This window comes from Gracilinanus agilis, chromosome 5 (genome assembly GCF_016433145.1).
Source record: "Gracilinanus agilis isolate LMUSP501 chromosome 5, AgileGrace, whole genome shotgun sequence".
Classification (NCBI taxonomy): domain Eukaryota; kingdom Metazoa; phylum Chordata; class Mammalia; order Didelphimorphia; family Didelphidae; genus Gracilinanus; species Gracilinanus agilis.
The window spans coordinates 252,707,981-252,729,357 of NC_058134.1; the positions used below are offsets into that span (position 1 = coordinate 252,707,981).

The window sequence follows — 21,377 nt, forward strand, 5'->3', positions numbered from 1 at the left end:
TACTAAATTAATAGACATTTTTACATTTTTAAACTTTAAAATATTTGTGGTGGAGAGTGAAGATGGTGGCTTAGTAGTGTGAAAAACTTGGAGCCACTCAGAAATTTCTTCCAAACCAATCATTTAAAAGCATTTGAAAAGGGCAGAAGTCAAAACAGGATGAATTTAGAGGCTCTTCCACTGAAAGCAGTGTGAAAGGTAGGCATTGAGAGGGCATTCCAACATTATAAGTGTGGAAAAAACTGCACAAGAGACTATCCCTCCACCCACTCACCCAGTTAGAAACAGGATTAGGGAAATCTCCAAATTCTTTGGGGCTTCTGAAAGGACCACAAACTCATCCCTGAGGGCTATGCCAGATTTGGCTATTGAGACTTGGGGAGTAGCAGGAAGACTGCTCCCACTTAGCAGCAGCAGAGGCAGCAACAGCTAATGAACATAGCCACAGGGTAAAACTCCACTACAGACCCACCCTTGAAAAATACCAGCCATAGGAGGTGGGACTCAGAGCTGCAGCAGCAACAAGTAGTAGCAGCAGCAGCTGAGAAAGATAGCCTTAGGGTAGTGATGGGAAAACTTTTTAAAAAGGGGGACAAAGGAAAAGAAATGTTCATCTGTCAGTTTGTTTCTAAGGCAACTCTTTTGAAGTCTCATTATATTGTATTCATTATATTCTTCAGATTAGGAATAATGTCCCACAACTGGATAGAACATTTCAGGGGGCTGCATCTGGCCCGGGGTATTAGTTTGACCATCACTGCCTTAGGGCAAAACACTATGAAGCAAGCTACACAAAAAACACCACAGATCAACCTGTCCTCAGGCCTCTGACAAGGAAGAGAAGATAATCCCAAGGCATAGCCCTTTGAGACAGAAACCAAGATAGCAATGACCACCAACATACAGGAATCCCAAACCTCCAGCAGAAAAAGGAATAAACAACAACAAAAAAACCTCTTGACCTTGGAAAATTTCTATGGAGAAAAAGAGCAAAATACAGAGGCAATGGAAGAGAGTGAGAAACAAATAAACACATACAAACTCACCCCAAAAAATGGAAATAAGTCTCAAGCTCTGGAGGAACTCAAAATGAGTTCAAGAACCAAGTAAGAAATATAGAACAAAGAGAAGAAAAGTGGGAAAAAGAAATGAAACTAATACAAAAAGAAAATAGCTTAAAAGACACAATTGCCCAAATTGAAAAAGTGGCACAGAAATCAAATGAAGAAATAAGCAAATTGGCAACCAGAATTGACTTGCTTGATGCCATGAAAAGAAGGATGGACCAAACCAAAAAGGAAAATAAAAAGATCATAGCTGAAAATATATATTTAAAGACTAGAATTGGGCAAGTAGAAGCTAAAGATCTCATGAGACAACAAGAAATAATAAAGCAAACTCAAAAGAATGAAAAGATAGGAGGAAATATGAAATATCATATTGAAAAGACAACTGACCTGGAAAATAGATCGAGGAGAGACAATTTGAGAATTATTGAACTACATGAACGCATGGGACAAAAAAATAACAACAACCTAGATGTCATATTACAAGAAATTATTCAATAAACTGCTCTGATATTCTTCAACAAGAAGGCATAATAGACACTGAAAGAATCCACATATCGCCCCCATACTAAGTCCTCAAAAGACAACTCCCAAGAATGTTATAGTCAAATTTAAGAGCTTCCAGGCCAAGGTGAAAATATTACAAGGGGCCAGGAAGAGACAATTCAGATATCAAGGAGCCCCAGTCAGAATTACACAAGATCTGGCAGCCTCCTCACTAAAGGACTGCAAGGCTTGGAATATGATATTTAGGAAGGCAAGAGAACTGGGTCTACAACGAAGAATCACCTACCCATTAAAATTGACTATATACATAATTTTATTGGAAAGTATGTGCATATAATAAAACAGAAAATTTCCAAGCATTTCTAAAGAAAAGGCCAGAATTAAACAGAAAATTTGATGTCCAAATACAAAATTCAAGAGAATCATAAAAAGGGTAAATAAGAAAGAGAAAAAAAATTAAAGACTTCAATAAGGTCAAATTGATTCTATTCCTTCATGGAAAAATGATATCTGTAACACTTAACCATTGTTTTCATCATCATAATAGATAGAAAAACTATAGATAGGCAGAGGTTGTGGTATTAAGCTTTTTAGGATGATATAAAAAATAAATTAAGGGAAAAGGATTGTACTAAGAGAAAGTCAAAGGAAGGGATAAAATAGGGTAAATTATACCATGTAAAGAGGCACAATGGGTGTGGTATGGAATACTATTATAAGAAGGTAAAGAAGAGAGTGGTGACAGGAAATAAATAAACTTTTCTCTTAGTGGAATCAGTTCTGAGATGGAAGAACATCCACATTCCTTGCGGTAAAGAATTCTATCTTAACTTATAGAGAAATAGAAAGGGAATAAAGAAGGTGTGGTTTGGTGAGGGAGAGTATTAAAAGAGAGAGAAAAGTTGGTGGGGTTGTGTGACCAAAAGATCCTAAAGAGAAATAGAAGTGAAATAAGAAGAGAGGAGATGAAGAGGAAAATAAATTAAGGGTGGAAAAGGAGGATAGGTTAAAAGTAAAACACTGGTGTGGAAGGAATTAATGAAAGAAGAAAGGGTATGATTAAAAGAGGAAAGAGAAATGATGGGGAATACACAAATGGTAATTAAAACTCTGAATGTGAATGGGATGAACTCACCCATAAAATGGAATTGGATAACAGAGTGGATGAAAAACCAAAATTCTACCACATGTCTACAAAAAAGACCCATGAGGCAGGTAGACACACAGAGGGTAAAGGTAAGAGGCTGGAAGAGAATTTATTGGGCATCAACTGAGAAAAAGAAGGCAGGAGTTACAGTCGTTATATCTGACAATACCAAAGTGAAAATAGATCTGATTAAAAGAAATAAGGAAGGTAACTATATCCTGATAAAAGGTAGTATAGACAATGAAGAAATATCAGTACTCAATATGTATGCACTAAATGGTATATAATTCAAATATTTAAAGGAGAAACTATTAGAGATTAAGGAGGAAATAGGTAGTAAAAGTATACTAGTGGAAGACCTCAACCTTCCTCTATCAGATCTAGATAAGTCAAACCAAAAAAATAAATGAGAGAAGTAAGAGAGGTGAATTAAGTGTTAGAAGAATCAGAGTTAATAGATATAGGAAGAAAAGTAAATAGTGATAAAGAGTAATATACCTATTTTCAGTAGCACATGGTATATTTACAATGATTGGCCATTGACTAGGACATAAAAATATTGCAAACAAATGCAAGAAATAATTAATGCAATTTTTCAGATCATAATGAGATAGAAATTATAGTTAGTAAGCAAACATGGAGAGGCAAATTAAAAATTAATTGGAAATTAAATAATTTTATTTTCCAAAACTGGTTGGTTAAAGAACAAATCATAGAAACAATTTCTAATTTCATCGAAGAGAATGACAATGAGGAAACATAATATCCAAATTTATGGGATAGAGCAAAAGCATTACTCAGGGGGAAATTATATCCCTAGGTGCCAATATGAACAAAAAAAGAGAAAGAGGAGATTAATGAATTGGGGATACAACTTAAAAAACAAAACAAAACTAGAAAAAGAACAAATTAAAAACCCTTAAGTAAAGACCAAATTGGAAATCCTAAAAATCAAAGAGAAATTAATAAAATAGAAAGTAATAGAACTATAGAACTAATAAATAAGACTAGGAGCTGGTACTTTGAAAAAACAAATAAAATAAAAATATTATTTAATCTAATTTAAAAAAGAAAGAGAACCAAATTAACAGTATCATGAATGAAAAGGATGACTCACCTCTAATGAAGAGAAAATTAAGGCAATTATTAAGAGCTATTTTGCTTATTTATATGCCAATAAATATGGCAATCTTGGTAAAATGGAAAAATATTTTTTAAAAAAGCAAATTGCCTATATTAACAGGAGAGGAAATAAAACACTTAAATAATTCCATATCAGAAAAAGAAATTGAACAAGCAGTCAAGAAACTCCATAAGAAAGAAATCACCAGGGCCAGAGGAAGTCACAAGTGAATTCTATCAAACATTTAAAGATCAATTAATCCCAATACTCTACAAACTACTTGACAAAATAGGCAAAGAAGGAGTCTTACCAAATTCTTTTTATGATATAAATATGGTACTGATTCTCAAGCCAAGGAGACCAAAAACAGAGAAATAAACTATAGACCAATCTCCTTTATGAACATAGATGAAAAAATGTTAAATAAAATACTAGCTAAAATGCTACAGCAAGTTATCATAAAGATTAATCACTGTGACCAGGTTGGATTTTTACCAGGAATGCAAGGATAGTTTGATATTAGGAAAACTATCCATACAATTGACCATATCAACAACTAAACTAATAGAAATCACATGATTATCTCAATAGATGCAGAAAAAGCTTTGACAAAATACAACACTCATTCCTATTGAAAACATTAAAAATTATAGTAATAAAAGGGCTTTCCTCAAAATAATAAATAGTTTATATAAAACCATCAGCAACCATTATCTGCAATAGTGATGAGTTAGATGCCTTCCCAATAATATCAGAAGAGAAGCAGGGATGCCCATTACCACCACTACTATTTAATAGTGTACTAGGAATGCTAGCAGTAGCAATTAGAGAAGAAAAAAATAATTTGAAGTGTTATGTAAAGGATGGCAACATGGAATCCCTGCAAAATACAGGGTCAGCCTCACCCAGAATTGCAGGGGACCCTCCCTGGAGAACTCTGGGTGAGGGGATAGTTGAGAAGGGGTTGGTCAGTTGCTTCTGGAGGTTTATGGGGGCAGATCAGACTGCTTACTGCTCCTGACTTGGGGGTTCACCTGAGAGGGCCATTGTGGCTAAGCCATCCTGGTTTTTACTCAGGAGTTAGCCTGCTTAGTAGGGTTGGTCCTTACCAACATCAATACAACAATTATTTAATGATTTAGTGATTAGAAATATTCACTATTAGCAAGAGAGCCAGTTTGGTCAAGTGCCCTTCACCCCCTCCTGTGGGAGAGGGCAGTTTCAACCCAACAGATCAGGGTTACCCTTTTCTTATCCAAACCCTAATTACCCCCTCTAACTTTTCCCTTTCCTTCTTAATATAAGCTTTACCTACAATATCTATGCCTGGGAATTATTTGGGGATACTCACTGCTCCTAGTTATCACATAGCTTGAATCCACTCAGCAGTCAGTTTTAAGATCAGATCCATCTCAGTCCTCAACATTTAGATAACTAGCTTCTACTTATTCCTCTATCAGACCTGTGGGGAATATAAGTTAAAGAAAGGGAACGTCATTGGAGTTCAGCTTCAACAGAAACTTACCAGAAGTACCTTAGCCAGTCTCCATTTTCCAACTGAAAATCAACTGCTTGGGGGGAGGGGTTTGAGAGCCAGGAGTGTCAAACCCCTCCCTTCTCACTGAAGCCTGTCAGTCAGTGTCTGTGACTTGGTGGTAACTGGCCCTGGCATAATTATCTGCTTCCCAAAATATCTGTTATTTATCAACATAACAGAAGGGATCAAAGTAGGCAATGAGGAAACTAAACTATCACTCTTTGCACATGACATGATGGTATATGTAGAGAATCTGAGAAAATCCATTAAAAAGCTAGTAGAAATAAACAATAACTTTAGCAAAGTTGCAGGATATAAAATAAACCCACATACATAATCAGTATTCCTATATGTTTCCAAGAAAACCAGCAGCAAGAATTAGAAAGAGAAACTCCATTTAAAATCACTCTAGACAGGATAAAATAGCTAGGAATCTATTTCCAAGACAAATTCAGGAATTTTATGAGCATAACTATAAAACACTCTTTACACAAATAAAACTAGACCGAAACAATTAGAAAAGCATCAATTACTTATGGGTAGAATGAGCTAATATAATAAAAATGATCTTACCTAAATTAATTTCCTTATTCAGTGCTATCCCTATCAAACTATTAAGAAACCTTTTTTATAGAATTAGAAAAAAACTATTACAAAGTTCATCTGGAAGAACAAAAGATCAAGAACATCAAGGGAAGTAATGAAAAAAATGTGAATGATGGAGGCCTAGCATTACCAGGTCTCAAACTATACTATAAAGTAGTGATCATCAAAACAGTATGGTACTGCCTTAGAGATAGAAGGGTGGATCAATGGAATAGACTTAGGGTAAATGACAGTAGCAAAATTGTGCTTGATAAACTCAAAGATCCCAGCTTTTGGGACAAGAACCCACTATGTGACAAAAAACTGTTTGGAAAATTGGAAAACAGTATGGAATATATTGGGTTTAGATTAACATCTAACATCCTATACCAAGATTAAGTCAGAATGGGTAGATGACAAATATAAAGAGGGAAATCATAAACAAATTAGGTGAACATAGAATAGTATGCCTGTCAGCTCTATGAGAAAGGAATGAATTTAAGACCAAATAAAAGATAGAAAACACTACACAATAGAAAATGAATAATTTTTATTTCATTAAATTAAAAAGTTTTTTTACAAACAAAATTAATGCAACCAAAATTAGAAAGAAAGAAAAAAATTGAGGGAAAAGATTTTATAATAAAAACATCTTACAAAGGTCTAATTTCTCAAATTTATAAGAAACGAAGTCAAGTGTACCTAAAATCAAGACATTCCACAACTGACAAATGGTCATTGGACATGAATAGGCAATTTTCAGATAAAGAAATAAAAACTATCAACACATGAAAAAAGTGTTCTAAATCTCTTATAATTAGAGAAATGCAAATCAAAACAATGCTGAGGTAATACCTCACATGTAGCAGATTGGCCAATATGACAGTAAAGGAAAATAATAAATTTTAGAGGGGATGTGGCAAAATCACTACACTAATGTATTGCTAGTGGAGCTGTATATTAATCCAGCCATTCTGGAGGGAAATTTGGAATTATGCGCAAAGAGACTTAAAAGAATGCATACCCTTTGATACACCCATACCACTGCTGGGCCTGTAGCCCCAAAAGATAGGAAAATACTTGTATAAAAATATTCATAGCCATGCTCTTTGTGGTGGCAAAAAATTGGAAAATGACTGGCTGTCCATCAATTGGGGAATTGCTGAAACAATTGTGGTATGTGATGATGATGGGATACTACTGTTCTGTAAGGATTGATGATCTAGAAGCTTTCCATATGAACTGGCAGAACCTCAGTAAACTGATGCAGAGTGAAATGAGCAGAACAAGAAGAACATGGTACACAGAAATTAAAACATTGTGTAACAATCCAATGTAATGGACTTTGCTAGTAGTAGCAGTGCAACAAGTCAGTATACTCCTGAAGGACTTATGTAAAAGAATGCAATCCACATTGAGAGAAATATGGGAGTAGAAATGCAAAAGCAAAACATATGGCATCATATCACATAGATATATGGGTATGTGATTTGGGATTTAAGCTTTTAAAAAATCGCTCTAGAGCAAAAATGAATAATATGAAAATAGGTATCAAATGACATTTGTACAACCCAGTGTAATTGCCTCTTAATTCTGAGAGGGAGAAGGGAAGAAGGGAAGGAAAGAAAGTGAATCATGTAAACATGGAAAATTATTTTAAAAGAAAAAATAGTTTAAAAAAGAAAAATATTCTGAATAACTTAAAATACTTTTACATTACAATATAGTAAAAAATGTCTCTAAATATGCCAACACTTTGATTATTTTTCAGCAGTAGTGAATCATTAAATCTATAAAGAAAACCGTAAAGAATTTCTTGGCTAGCTGAGAAAAGAAAAATTCAGAAAGTTATTTGACTCAAGGTCTAATCCATTGCTTGGCTTCTACATTTTACTTCACTGAGTTTAAAGTTTTTATTGTTTAGTTAGATATATGGTTACTAAAATATAGCACTTTTCAGAGGTTGCCTGTTTGAATTCTATTTCACTAAGATTTTCATTCTTATCTTTAGGTAGAACTTGGCAGCCAGTAAACAGATTGCTGCTTCTTCATTTCCAAGGACAGTTGTACATTTGAAGAGGGGAAGGTTATATCTCAGATGAGAGCCAATATGAAATAGTAAAAATTCCTCGGGCTATTTGAAAATAATCTTTTATTTTATGCAACCTTGAGAGATGATTTGCAGGTTAGATTTTTCTTTGACAGGTCCAAACATATAAAAATTATCATTGATAATAACTATAATATCCTTTGTGGCTACACTCAAGCTAGTACCCCATGTATTCACTGTTGCTCAAGAAAACAGCCTGACACTTTTATAGCATATCAATATTGATACCCAAGAGATGTGCTTTCTTCTGTATTTACTTGGTCATTGATGAATCAGGAGTAGAGACTAAAAGAGGTCTTCCATTATTGAAGTGCTGGCCATCTGACTAGTTTATCCAGATTGAAGTGTTTTGCCTGACCTGCAATCTTTTGGGAGTACACACTTAAAGGATTTTGGTATATACCTAATTATTTTCTAAATAACAACTTGATCTGAAATGGTTATAACCCATGTGAAATATCTGTCCATTTTCAGGTTAAGTTGAGATTCATTTGGCTCATTACACTTAATTTGAATTTAAGAGAATACATGAATCCCAGATGAAATAATTCATTTTCTTTCTTCTGCCTTTTAAAGTCATCTAGATAAATTCTTAGAATATGAAAGTTCCTACTAATGCACTTATTGTTTTGTCTCATTCTTTCTTCCAAAGGAAAAGTGCTTCTCATGTTATTCTTTGTCTTGTTTAGTCATAAGTTCTTCCCTTATCCCTAAGTTGACAAGTAAGCTCTCCTAGTTTGTTTATGGTATGATATGTTGGTTTATACCTTGTTTCTGCCATACCTATTCCCAGTTTTCTGAGCAATTTTTTTCAAATAGTTCTTCCCCTAAAAGCTTGATCTTTGGGTTTATTGAACACTATGTTACTATGGTCATTTATATAAAAGCTTATTTGTATGACTGGTGTACAAGATCATAAGTTCCTCACGAATTTGTGTTTAATTTTTTTCCCATTCAATTCTGCCATATTTAGTAAGTCCCTACTTTATTCAAGAACGTATGCTAGGGACTGAAGGCTTAAAGACAACACCCAGCAGCCCCCTGCATTCAAGGAAATTGTAGTCTACTAGGGGTTGAAAATTAATACCATTCATAAAGATAAGTAAATCTTAAGTATGTGCAAAGTAAATTCAAGAGTGGTAGAAAGGTAATAAGGTGAGAGAGTAAGCAGAAATCTATGAAAGTCCAATATCGAAATTGTGAACTGTGCTTTGAAGTAATTTTATGATCCTACTCACTGGAAATAGAGAATAACTCTAGTATCTCTGAGACCTTTATCAAGAAAATAAATAATAATAATAATAACTGACAAGGCTTTTTTATTTTTAATATAACAAACGATATTTCATTATACAAATGAGAGAAAAAATTACACACAAAAGCAGAAATTCTATTACTTATAATATATTAGAAGTATATATTAAATTTAGAAAGATTGTAACAAAATTACCCTTTTTTGTTTCTATCCTCATATAAAATTCATTTTGCTTATTGTCAGTTTTAAAAAATAGATTTTATTAATGATCTTTTTCTTCTTTTTTCCCTTTGTTGTTATTTCTCAATAATACCTCCCAATTGGTACATTTCCTAAATCCAAACCTACCAGAATAACAATAGTCGATATTCCATAATTATTCCTTTAATACTTATTACCTACTGTAAGGAAAGATGAGAAGCACTTAGAAAAGAAACTTCACCTTGCTGACTTTTTGGACCACTTGATTTTGCCAAACTCCATATCACTGACCAACTATATTGTACTAATAATAGGTATCTACTGGTATTTTCTGGTTTAAATTGAATTAATATTGTGTTGAGGAAGCAATATATAGAATTCAAGTTAATAAAGATGTTAAAGGAAAATAAAAATTAATCCTTTCCCCATCCACACACACACACACAATATTCTACTAGGTTATTAAAAAAGAAAAGAAAAAACTCCTCAGCCTGCAGAAGCATTGGCCATTGCCCTCTTTAACAGCTGGAAATTAACAGTTCCTAAATACTGAAGAGTAGCTTGTATTTAAGAAGCAAAGCTGAATATTCCCAATTAAGTGGTATTTATGTAGCAATTTTGACTTCCCAAGTACTTTACGGTCTATATTCAATATTTAACAATTTAAAATAAATTTACAAAATTGTTAATAATTTTGTTTAATGTACCAATTTTCTTTGGCAATGTGCAAGCAATAAAACATGAAAATGAATAATGTTTAAAGTATCACGTAATACATAGTATGGAATAATACAGTTAATAATAAAAAACAGTTAAAATGCTCTGTTGTCTCTTACAGGCTATAATGTTCTGAATGTAGGCGAGATTTCCTAATAAAAACACAGCCATTTTTCTAAAGGATCTCAAACAAAAAATGAATATATTATATGATGGAAAGGCACCAAAAGAAAACCTCCCCAACAGTTCTCCTCTAAAACTTTTTCCTGATTTGGAAATGACTGTTGTTTCAATTTTATTTTAATAGAGCAGAGACTCTCACATTTTCTAAGAAATTGGAGAGTTTTTGAATACAGACTTAATTATAGACACTACAGGCTTTTTACCCAAGGACCAGAATCATTAATATATATAGTGAGAGGATCACAACAGTTTGGCTCTTTAGACTCTTTCCATATGTGTCTGATTCTCTGTCACCACGTCTACATCTGTATCTCTGATTCTATAAGTCTTTCTGTCTTTGTTCTCTTTATATATCTCTCTGTCTTGCTCCCTTATCCTAGCAGTAATCTTACACTGGTAATTTCCAGTGATGGATTACTTCCATTGTTGTTATCTTTGTTCATACTCACCTGATGTGCTAAAACTATGATAGGGAAAATCATGAAGCCGTGTCAAACTGGTCCATTAAAAACCTGTTATATAATCTCATTAGTCTGTCATGGACTAAGTTGTCAGGGATTTTATGTTACATAGTCCCAGAGGTTTAGAGGGTATTATGGGAGGACTAATATCTCTGATATAAGGGTTGACCAAACAAACCCTTTTCAGAGCTCTCTTCCTCCTTTGGTATCCACTTAATCACCCAGCCCTCACCTGTGGCTCCAAGAAATTATAGCATATACATCAGCCACACCTCGTCAAAATATTTAGGCAGGCAGACTAAAACCAAGTTGAGGACAACGAAAAAGCCTCAAAATCTTTGGTGAGTTAGAATAATGTCTACCAAGGCATGTGAAGATTCCTCCCGGCAGAAGAGAACAGTTTATTCCAAAAGCCATGAAGGCTATAAAAGCAGGTACTGTGGAGTATTTAGAGCTCGATCAGACATTGAAATGCCAAGGTCATCCACTGCATTCAACACCATCAACAGTCATCTGGACTTTTGCCCTGCCACTGTAGTGACTTTGGAAGAGAGAATGAGGCTGACAACTTCGTGAACTTCTGCCTCACTGAAATCCAATTTATGCAAAAGACATTACCCCTAATGACATCATTTTGCCATCATTATTATAATCAACCAACCAATATAATCTCACCTGAGCCCTCACCCAGGCAAGATATTCCTTTTATACTTTCATTAATTGGTTTACTCTCTCACTCACTACAGTGACTTTTCCAAAACTTTTCATGTGTCCTCAAAACTCTCATGAGTCCCCTTCACCCATCTTAGCTTGGTACTTGAATGTGAGAGAATATTACTGTGCTCTTACTGTAAATATACCTATTACTGTAAATATGATCAATACCAAGAAGCCTGAGGAGACACCAAATAAACTGTTGCAAAGTGAAGTAAGTAGAACCAAGAAAACAATATATGATGATCATGTGTAGGGAAGGAACAATGGGAATAGAGCAACCACCAGAACACAATCAAAAGTCAATACTGTAAAGTTACAAAGAAAAGACTAGGTCTCAAAGAAGAATTATGAGGTGTCACCTCCCTATTATCCTTTTACAGAATGGAGAAGTTAGGCCATGAGTATAGAATATTTCACATAGTGCCATTTTCCCCATTTTATTAACTGTTTTATTAATTTTCTTCATCTTTTTTCTTTAAAAATTACATTACATGGTTTGTCTTTTAGTAAGAGTGAATCAATAAAACTTTAGCTTAAAAACTTTTTTCTAATAAGTGAAGCGATAGTGCAGAAACAGAACAATGAGGAAATTTTGCTTATTTTATAAGTAATCAGTTAAATTTTGATGATAGTTGAGGTAAGTCTTTAGATTTTTTCGCTATTAATAACTCAATAAAGGTGATTACCATTGTTGAGTATGATATGCCAGATTGAGTAATAAGAAACATGATGTGGCTTGTTAAACAGCCTCCCTAAAAGAGTCTGCTTCAGGGTATCTTTAGCAGTCTGTATCATCATACCAGCCTCAGAGTTCGTTAGGGGGCGGTGATGCATGGTGGTGGTGACAGCAGGGATACGCATCCTGTCCAAAAATTCTTCCTATTTATTTTGTGTAAACTCAGAACTCTTGTCACAAAAAATAGCTGCAACACAGTTTTGCCAATCTAGATACTGGGAAAAAAGGACTTACTTTGCAGAGCCATCCTTTGATATGCAAGCAAGACCATTTGATGCCACCTTTTTAATGGGAAATGCAGAACCAGATAATATACCATGATAGGAAGTTCTTCCCCTGGGAAGGTCCAGCAGAATTAATATGGATTCTTTATGAAGGCTTCTTCACTATTTCTCAACATGATTCAACAGAAAATGTGCTAGATTTGGAATTAGGGAATACAGGTTCAAAGCCAAAGCCTAATGCTTTGTATATGACCTTGGACTAATGACTTAGTAATATAAAGTTATTTTTAAAAATCTTTGATTAGAAAGAAGCAAAATGGTTTGATTGTATTTTATACTCCATGACTAGCTCTCCTAATTTATAGATCTGACTTTGCCCTTTTTTATATGTATGACTGTATGTATAGATGGATAGATGGAAAGATCTATTGAGATACATATATATGTACAAAACTATTATTATAATGTTCATAAGGTGAGGAGGGAAAAGAAATAAGTATATACATATGTGAATATGTGTGTGAGATAGATGGAAGGATAGATGGATAGATAGACAGATAGATAGATACATACATACATACATGCGTACATACATAGATGGATGGATTCATGTATAATGCTTACTATGTGCAAGACACTGTGCTAAAAGGCTTTACAAATATTATTACATTTGATTCTCACAATAGCCCTGCAAGGTAGGTGCTACTAGAGATGGAACATCCTGGGTTCATATCTGACCTCACACACTTCCTAGCTGTGTGACCCTGGAAAAGTCATTTCATTCCAATTGAAAACATTTTTTTTATTCTGGAAGATTAAATTGGGGAATGGCTGTATAGGGCTTTAAAACCTAAACAGAGGACTTCATACTTTATCTCAGAAGTAACAGGAAGTGACTTGGAGAATCAGATCTCTGCTTAAGGAAAATTACTTTGTCAGAAGTGAAGATGGACTTGATGGATGATAGAATTGAGGTATGGAGACCAGTGTAGAAGCTATTGCAATCACTGAGGCCAAATATTAAAACTAAAACTAATATCATAGCCATGAGTGAAAAGAAGAGGGCAAGTGTGTCACCTATAGTGGACACAGAATCAACAGGATTTTTACGTCTATCACATCTCTCTAGAAGTTTATAAATTATTCCTGATATAAGCATTACCAAAATGTTGTGTTTCTCACAGTCTAATCCAGTTTACTATCCCAGCAGGTACTACTAACAGATTGTTGAGTTGATTACTTTTTTAAATATTCTAAGATATGATAGAGGAAGGGGACATTGTGCTTGGCTCCAGATGCTTTAGCCAAAGAATTGAAATTGCAGAGAATTAGATTTGTCAATTAAGAATTATCTCAAAGAGAAATAGATTGTCTCAGGAAGTGAATTTTATTTCCCTTGTTCCTCTTCAAGTGAAGAATGAAGGGCCAGTGGTTTGAGATATAGATGGGATCCATGGTCAAAAACTATATGAAGTTCCATTCTAGCACAAAAATTCTGAATCTGGCAACTGCCTTACTCCATCCTTTCAGAATTATTTCCCTTCAGTGGTGTCTGTCTCTCTCCATAATCTGACTGCTTTTAAGATTGGTTGGTCTTATAGATGTGCTATTTCCATTTGTCTCTGCATTCTAGTCATAGAGAAATATGCTCTCCAGGGAAGGGGAATAATATTGGTATCTACTTTCTTATGAGAATTGTCCCTGCAGAATATGAAATAGTAGTCTCTTGGGTTTTTTGGCTTTGTTTTCCATCTAAGCTCATTCAATGTCTACTTCCAAAACAAACATTTCTGTATATTAATTGAAATTTTTACTAAAGGAGAATAGAAATACTTTTTTCTTTCTTCAAACAATTTCCTGGAAATAGAGAGATATGGTGAAATTTTAATAAAAGTTGATAAACCTATTTCCTGTGAAATTATTATTGAATTTGAGAAATCAAAATAGTAACTAAAGTCTTTTCTGCCAGACCTGGAGTCATGAAGACTCATTTTCCTGTGTTCAAATATGGCTTCAGACATTTATGAGCTCTGTCACTTAAACATATTTGTCTCAGTTTATTCATCTGTAAAATGAGCTGGAAAAAGGAAATGTCAAACTATTTCACTATATTTGCCAAGAAAATCCCAAGTGGAGTTATGAAGAGTCAGACATACCTCAAAAACAACTCAGCAAACCTTTTTTCTTATCCTTCCTGCTATTTCCTCTCTAATTTTTTTCTCTAAACTTTTTTTTTCTCTTATGCATTGCCAAATTAAGTATATCAATTATGGAAAAATTAATAGAGAACATGGACAAGTGTTACATGTAATGCGCAGACTTGAATAGGTTACAATCTCTTATTGGAGATAATTTCCCAATCATTGAGATCCCACTTGATAATTTCAATATATATCATCACATTTGAAAATACCAAAATTTAAAAAAAGTAGAGAAGATTATGCATAGAAAGCATCCTGGCATAAAACTACATTATGTGTGTGTGTGCATGTATGTATATATGTTTTTAGTAAAAATACTTTTTTCTCCTTAAAGTTTTATTTTTTAAATCTGTGCCAATTGTTGAAATCATTACATGGTGGTAAATTTTCTCCCAACTAGTAAATATTATATGAGAAGCGTAATGATTTCAGAGGGACTTTTCATTTTTATTGAAGCAGAGCTAGGTAATCATAACTCTGGTCTCTTAAAGTAGAATGATAATTCTGAACTTTTAAAATTAGATTTCTCAACATAAATCCATGTCAGTTCCAACCTTATATATTGCAGTAATCCCAGTGAGCTAGTAATGAGAGTGTACTCTATTAATTAACAGAGCTTAAGCATAATATAATGAACTAGTCCATGATAAGTAATTTCAGACCTGAGCTTTTGAACATAATGAATCTCTGGTGTAAAATAGTATTCTTCAGTGATCTGTGAAAGCACAAATGGACATACAACAACTTTCTGACCTGGTTTTTTTTAATATCTTGAGTCAGGATTTCATTAATATCATCAAATGAACTGATGTTCCTCAACTTTTTAAGTTGTTTTCACTATAAATGGCAATAGCAACATAAGAGCCACAGAGGGAAGTAGCTCAGTATCATTACATGGAAAAAAAACTCAAGAGTAAGAGCACAGGAAAAAGTCAGTCTCAAAGATTCAGATAAAACCAGTGCAATGTGTCACTGTGCAGTTATATACAGATGTGCACTAAGCCGTCTATATTCTTTTCTAATATTTTTATACAACTCACCCTAATATATAATTTTATACTCCAAATAAATTAATAAGGCAACTAGTTGACACAGTAGATAGAGCTTTGGATCTGGAGTCATGAAGACTCATTTACCAGAGATCAAATCTGACCTCAGACATTTACATATAAACTGTGTGACTGTGGACAAGTCACTGTATAATCAATCCTATTTGCCTCAGTTTTCTCATCTGTAAAATGAGCTGGAAAAGAAAATAATAGTAAGCCACTCCAATATCTCCACCAAGAAAACTCCAAATGGAACCATGAAGAATCAGACACAACTGAAAGGACTGAACAAATTAATACCTAATTAATTTTATATTACTAATTTACTACTAATGTTAATTAATATGTTTTGTAATAATAAATAATGATAATACCTATTAATTCCACTAGACTTTCCTCCCTATACCAACCCATTCTAATGTAAACTCAATACCCTAATCATTTATTAGTTTATAATGAATAGTTATCAAGTTTCCCACATGTATGATGTCTTTTCTGCCCTAACTTTTCAGCTGTGCTATCTTCCCCTATTAAAATGAAAACTCCTTGAGACCAAGTTGAAAAGAAAGAGAAGCCTTCATCATTGACATAATGCCCACTTTTTTGCTTGTGTCTAATCCTCAAGGCTTAGTTCAGTGTCCTGCACCTTTGAAAGGTGCCTCTTGTTTGTTTTTAGCTGAAGAAATTAATATCCTTTTCCCTAAGAAATAACTTGATATGAATTTGAATTTGAAAAAAATGATTTGCTTTTCAGTTTTCTACTATATGAAAAATAATCACTGGGATCCTCTGTTCTGCAAAAAAAAATTGAATTGGATCACGTTTTATGCAGCTCAATGCCTAGAATCATGCCCACATTTCCTTGCTCTTTTAGTTCTCCCAAAGCTTTGTATAGTGAAAATGGATTGATGCTGACTGAAGATTTCTGACTACTTAAGTTCTGGTGTTCATTTTACTTCTTAGGTGGATTAATTATATGAACTATTCATGATTCCCTGAATCCAGTGGCCACCAAATTCACCATTATTCAAAATAGGCTTTGTAACTAGTGTGGAAGTGGAAAATTTGCTACACCTGAGCTAAATTCCCAGCATCCTTTTAAGTATGTCCTCATTTGATGTACAGGGGCTTGGGAGATGTTTGGCTGAGACCCACGCCATGGGGCTCTTTTTTTGGGAGCTTGAGCTTTGCTTTGGTTAAGGTGTGGCAGGTGTGGGTCTCTGGCTCTGTGCTCTGCTTACTTACCTGAAGAAATCTCTTTCCCTCTCTTTACTCTCTCTACTTTGCTGTAATAAAACCACCAAAAAGCTACTAATAGCCTCATAATTTAAATTGTAATTATTATACTAGGTAATGCATATATTTGATTCCATTCAAGAAAGTTTCTGAAAATTGACTCAATATTTCATTCTGCCTTAATTATCCTTAGAATTTCAGGACAGGTCAGTAAGTCATTGGAAAATAGTGTTTATTGAGCATTGAAGATTATCATTTGTTTCTCTCCCCTGTATATATTACAGTATTGTGCACAACTGAATTATAATGATAAATATATATATATATATATATTTAAATAGTATTCATTTGAATAATGTCTATCTGACAATATTGTGAAGGAGAGGATACAAATATTATCATTATTTCCATTTTATAGATGAAAAAGCAAAGAATTCAAGTTTAAGTGATATACTCATGGCCATGTTATACCTAAAAAAGCCAGGATTTATGCCTGGTCTTCTGATATAGTAGTCCTGAGCTACTCTCTCACATACTCTCTCAAAATATTTGTTGACAATGTCAGTCAACAAATATTTAGTTAATTTTTAGTCATGTCAGGAATTGTGTTGTCCCAGTCCCAGCATAGATAAGAATGGCACTGCTGTTTTAACTTTGAACACTATTGCCGGAATCCCAAATACTTCAGAATTTATTTCAATTATTTAATTAGTACGAGTACGCACTCAAATTCATTTCAATCTATGAGCCTCTTTTATGCAAAGTACTGGTCTTGACACTGTAGACATACCATATTGCTATAGATCTAAGCCCCTCCATGCCTTTGAGCCCTATTTGGCTTTCCTTCCCTTAGGACCACTACAGAAAATTACCCAGAGACCTTCTCATTGTTTTTAGATTTTATCAATAGCTATCCACTTGAGATCATCCCTTATTCTTGCCTCATGTTACCAAGATTCTAGGCAGTTTTCTAGGAATGTAGATGAATACTTTTCTCCTCTTTCCCCCAAACTCACTAAATTAAAGATTCAACATGCTTAGCAAAGAGAGAGATATATGCCAGGCTTTTGTGTTAGAGACTCAAGATCTTGAGATTTATATTCATGTAGGAAATTCCTATGATTAAATAATTTGGTCCTTAATATATGTGAATATTTTAATATTTAGTTTTTCAAAAAATACTGATTTTCAAGTATATTGTAACAAAGAATTTTTTTAAAATCAGCTGACTGTTTTTTTTGGAAAAACTGAGGATGTACTTTATACTAAATCATAATTCATATTTTAATGTTTGCAAATGGAAAATAATGATTGGGGTAAATGGAAGGTGTGTCCAGGAAATAAAATGTGTTCTAATTCTACTGAGAGCATATGAGTATGTGTGAATTTTCCCATAAATCATAGCTTTAAAGTGATTCCGATTGATGCATTCATATCAGGTTGATGAACTGTATGTAGATAATGGGATAAGTTCATAAAAACATCAGACCCATAAAAATTAATTGCCTGAAAAAATGACTGTGTCCTTCCTCCAGTTATCAGTAATACAGAGAGTATGCATATCTTGGCAGTGAGCAAAAGTGCTCTGAAATGGAGGGCAAGGGGTTATGTTTTTAGTTTGATTTTCTACTACTTGACATTATCTAATGTCCTTCATGCGCAGCCTGATTTCTTCTTGGCTTAGAGCCCATGCTAATTTATAGCATTTTCTAATTTATACATTAGAATCAATTCCAATGGAATCCAACAAATATTTATAAACTTTCACTAAGCTCTAAGCCCCAGATGAAGTCATGTTCATTTAAACTTCTGCTTAGAGAAGCAAGTCAGTAACATGTAACTATGATGAGTTCTGGACCAAGCTCCTTCACACTCACTAGTAATACCACCTTGAGGAGGCACTTAATCCCATAAAGCCTCCACTTCTCTAAGCTTCTTTCAAGTTCCAGTGGATTCATTCTGTGACTTAGTTTCCACTATACTTTGTATGCTCTCTCTCTGGATCTCTTTCTTTTTCTTTGTGTCTCTTTGTGCTGTACACATCACCAACAAATATTAGGTACTTAATATGTTATCACTGATTGACTATCTCTGTCTGTCTCTATCTCTTTGTCTCTTACGTAGATAATGAACTGGAAATCATAAAGTTCGGGTTTTTTTCCAGCACTATTGTTTTTAACCTTGGATCTTGCTAGATCAATTTCAATTCAATTCAATAAACATATATTAAGTTCTTCTCACATACAAGGAACTGTCTTAAGTGATGGGGATACAAAAATAAGGCAAAAGGCAAAAGTCCCAGGCCTTTGGGAGCTTACAATCGAATACAGAAGATAGCATGCAAACTAAAACACAAAGCAAGCTCTATTTAGGATAAATGGGACAAAAAAAGAAGGAAGTACTGGGATTAAGAGGGTTAGGGAAGGCTGCCTATACAAGGTGGGATTATTTTAGTTGAAGCTTAAAGGAAGCTAAGGAAGTCAGTAGTCACAATGGAGGAAGGGGAGTATTCCAAGCATGAAAGGATGTCCAGAGTTGAGAAATGGAGTGTCTTTTTTATTTGGGAAAGCCAGAATGGAAGTGTTACTGGATTGAAGAGAACATGTAAAAATGATGTCAGCGTACGTTATAAAAGATATCTGTTCTTATCTTTCCCTGGAAAATAAAATAGGGAGCAACAACCCTTCAAATTGTGAAAATAGCAAAAGCAGTATCAGTGGAATATTATGATGTTTCTATAGAATTGTAAAACGTGAATTTGTTTAAGAATGGCTATATTAATTTTAAATTTATGAATTTGTATTTCCTAAATTTCATTCCTTTCTCATTGTTATCTGTCAGATTCCTGCACATCCTTTAAAGTTCAACATAAATGGTTTATCTCCAATGGGCTTTGTTCTGAGAATGGACTACATTCTCTACACTAGAGACCTGTGTATATTTAATCACCCTTCTAGATTATGAGCTTGGTGAATGTAATGACCATGTCCTGTTTAAGTTTTCTATACTCTTCAAACCTTTCCCCTTCCCTGTACTCAGAATATCCTGCCTTGTACAGTTAGCTCTTAATATAAGGCAGATGAATGAATAGAACATCTTAATAACAATTAAAGTCTTATTCAAAAAATTTATTTTTTACATAAATCTCACTTCTTTTAACAGTTTTTATTTCCAGCAGAAGAAAGATGGAGAATCTAGTCTTTTGTAATTTTACATCTTAAAATTGAGGCAGAAGATAACTATGGCATTTTTATTTTCTCTTTAATTACAGCGTTTGTCCAATGGTTCCATAGACTCAACAGATGACACCAGCCAAGTGATGGAACTACAAGAATTACTTGAAAAGCAAAATTATGAAATGGTCCAAATGAAAGAGCGCTTAGCAGCCCTTTCTTCCCGAGTGGGAGAGGTGGAACAGGAAGCAGAGACAGCCAGAAAGGACCTCATTAAAACAGAGGAAATGAACACCAAATATCAAAGGGATATTAGAGAGGTAAGCTGTTAAAATGAATATTATTACCATCATATCATCCTAAAGAGCCTGCATTCGTCACATTCTTTCTTAAAAGATTTTAATTTGGTTCAAATTATACCAGTCACAGATACAGCTTTTCCTTGAAGATAAGCATGTAGGTTTGAAATCAGGAAATTATGGATTCAAATCTAACCTTTGCAATTTACTGTGTGACTCTAGGTAAGACTTTGCTGCTTTTGTGGCTTTCTCTCTCCCATTCTTCAAGGTCCTAGACCCGTCATACTTTCTCTTTCCTCTCTTCAGGCAAAATTTGCTAGCAGAAAAGAATCCATAGTGGGTAGTATACACTAGTAATGTTAAGCATACCACTCAGTGGCCTCAGGTAGCCCACAAAAGTCCTTTGTGCTGTCACAACCATTTTAAAACATAATTGGGAAACAACAAAAGGAATAAAAATATAATAACATGTGTAGTAATAGAATGAGATGATAATAAAAATAATACTTTTATTCAACTAAAATGACTTAACTTATACATTAATCAGCCAAACAACAAATATATTTTTTAAAAAATTAGGAGTAGGAGAATAACTCATCTTGGGACTTTATCTATCTGAACCCCATTAAAAGAGAAAAAAGAAACAATATTGGTATAGGAAGAGTAATAATGATATCATCTCTCTTGTCATATCTACATATTGGTAATGTACCCAGAATGCTTTCTGTGAAATTATAGAAAATGACCTTCCATTCTATATTTTTATTAAGCTACAAAAAATCATGGTATGTTATCCACCTGTGTGAAGTACTTTCAATACCAAAGAAGCAGGAAGAAACATTTCTATAA

General features: G+C 33.8%; 1 protein-coding gene across 1 annotated transcript in view; it reads left to right on the forward strand.

Moving 5' to 3' along the window:
• The window catches only part of PPFIA2 (PTPRF interacting protein alpha 2), a 608,808-nt gene that overhangs the window by 461,267 nt on the left and 126,164 nt on the right, over positions 1 to 21,377 (forward strand). Inside the window, exon 7 of the mRNA XM_044679176.1 lies at positions 20,328 to 20,549. Coding sequence (XP_044535111.1) covers positions 20,328 to 20,549 — 222 coding nt within the window. The remainder of the gene's footprint in view (positions 1 to 20,327; positions 20,550 to 21,377) is intronic.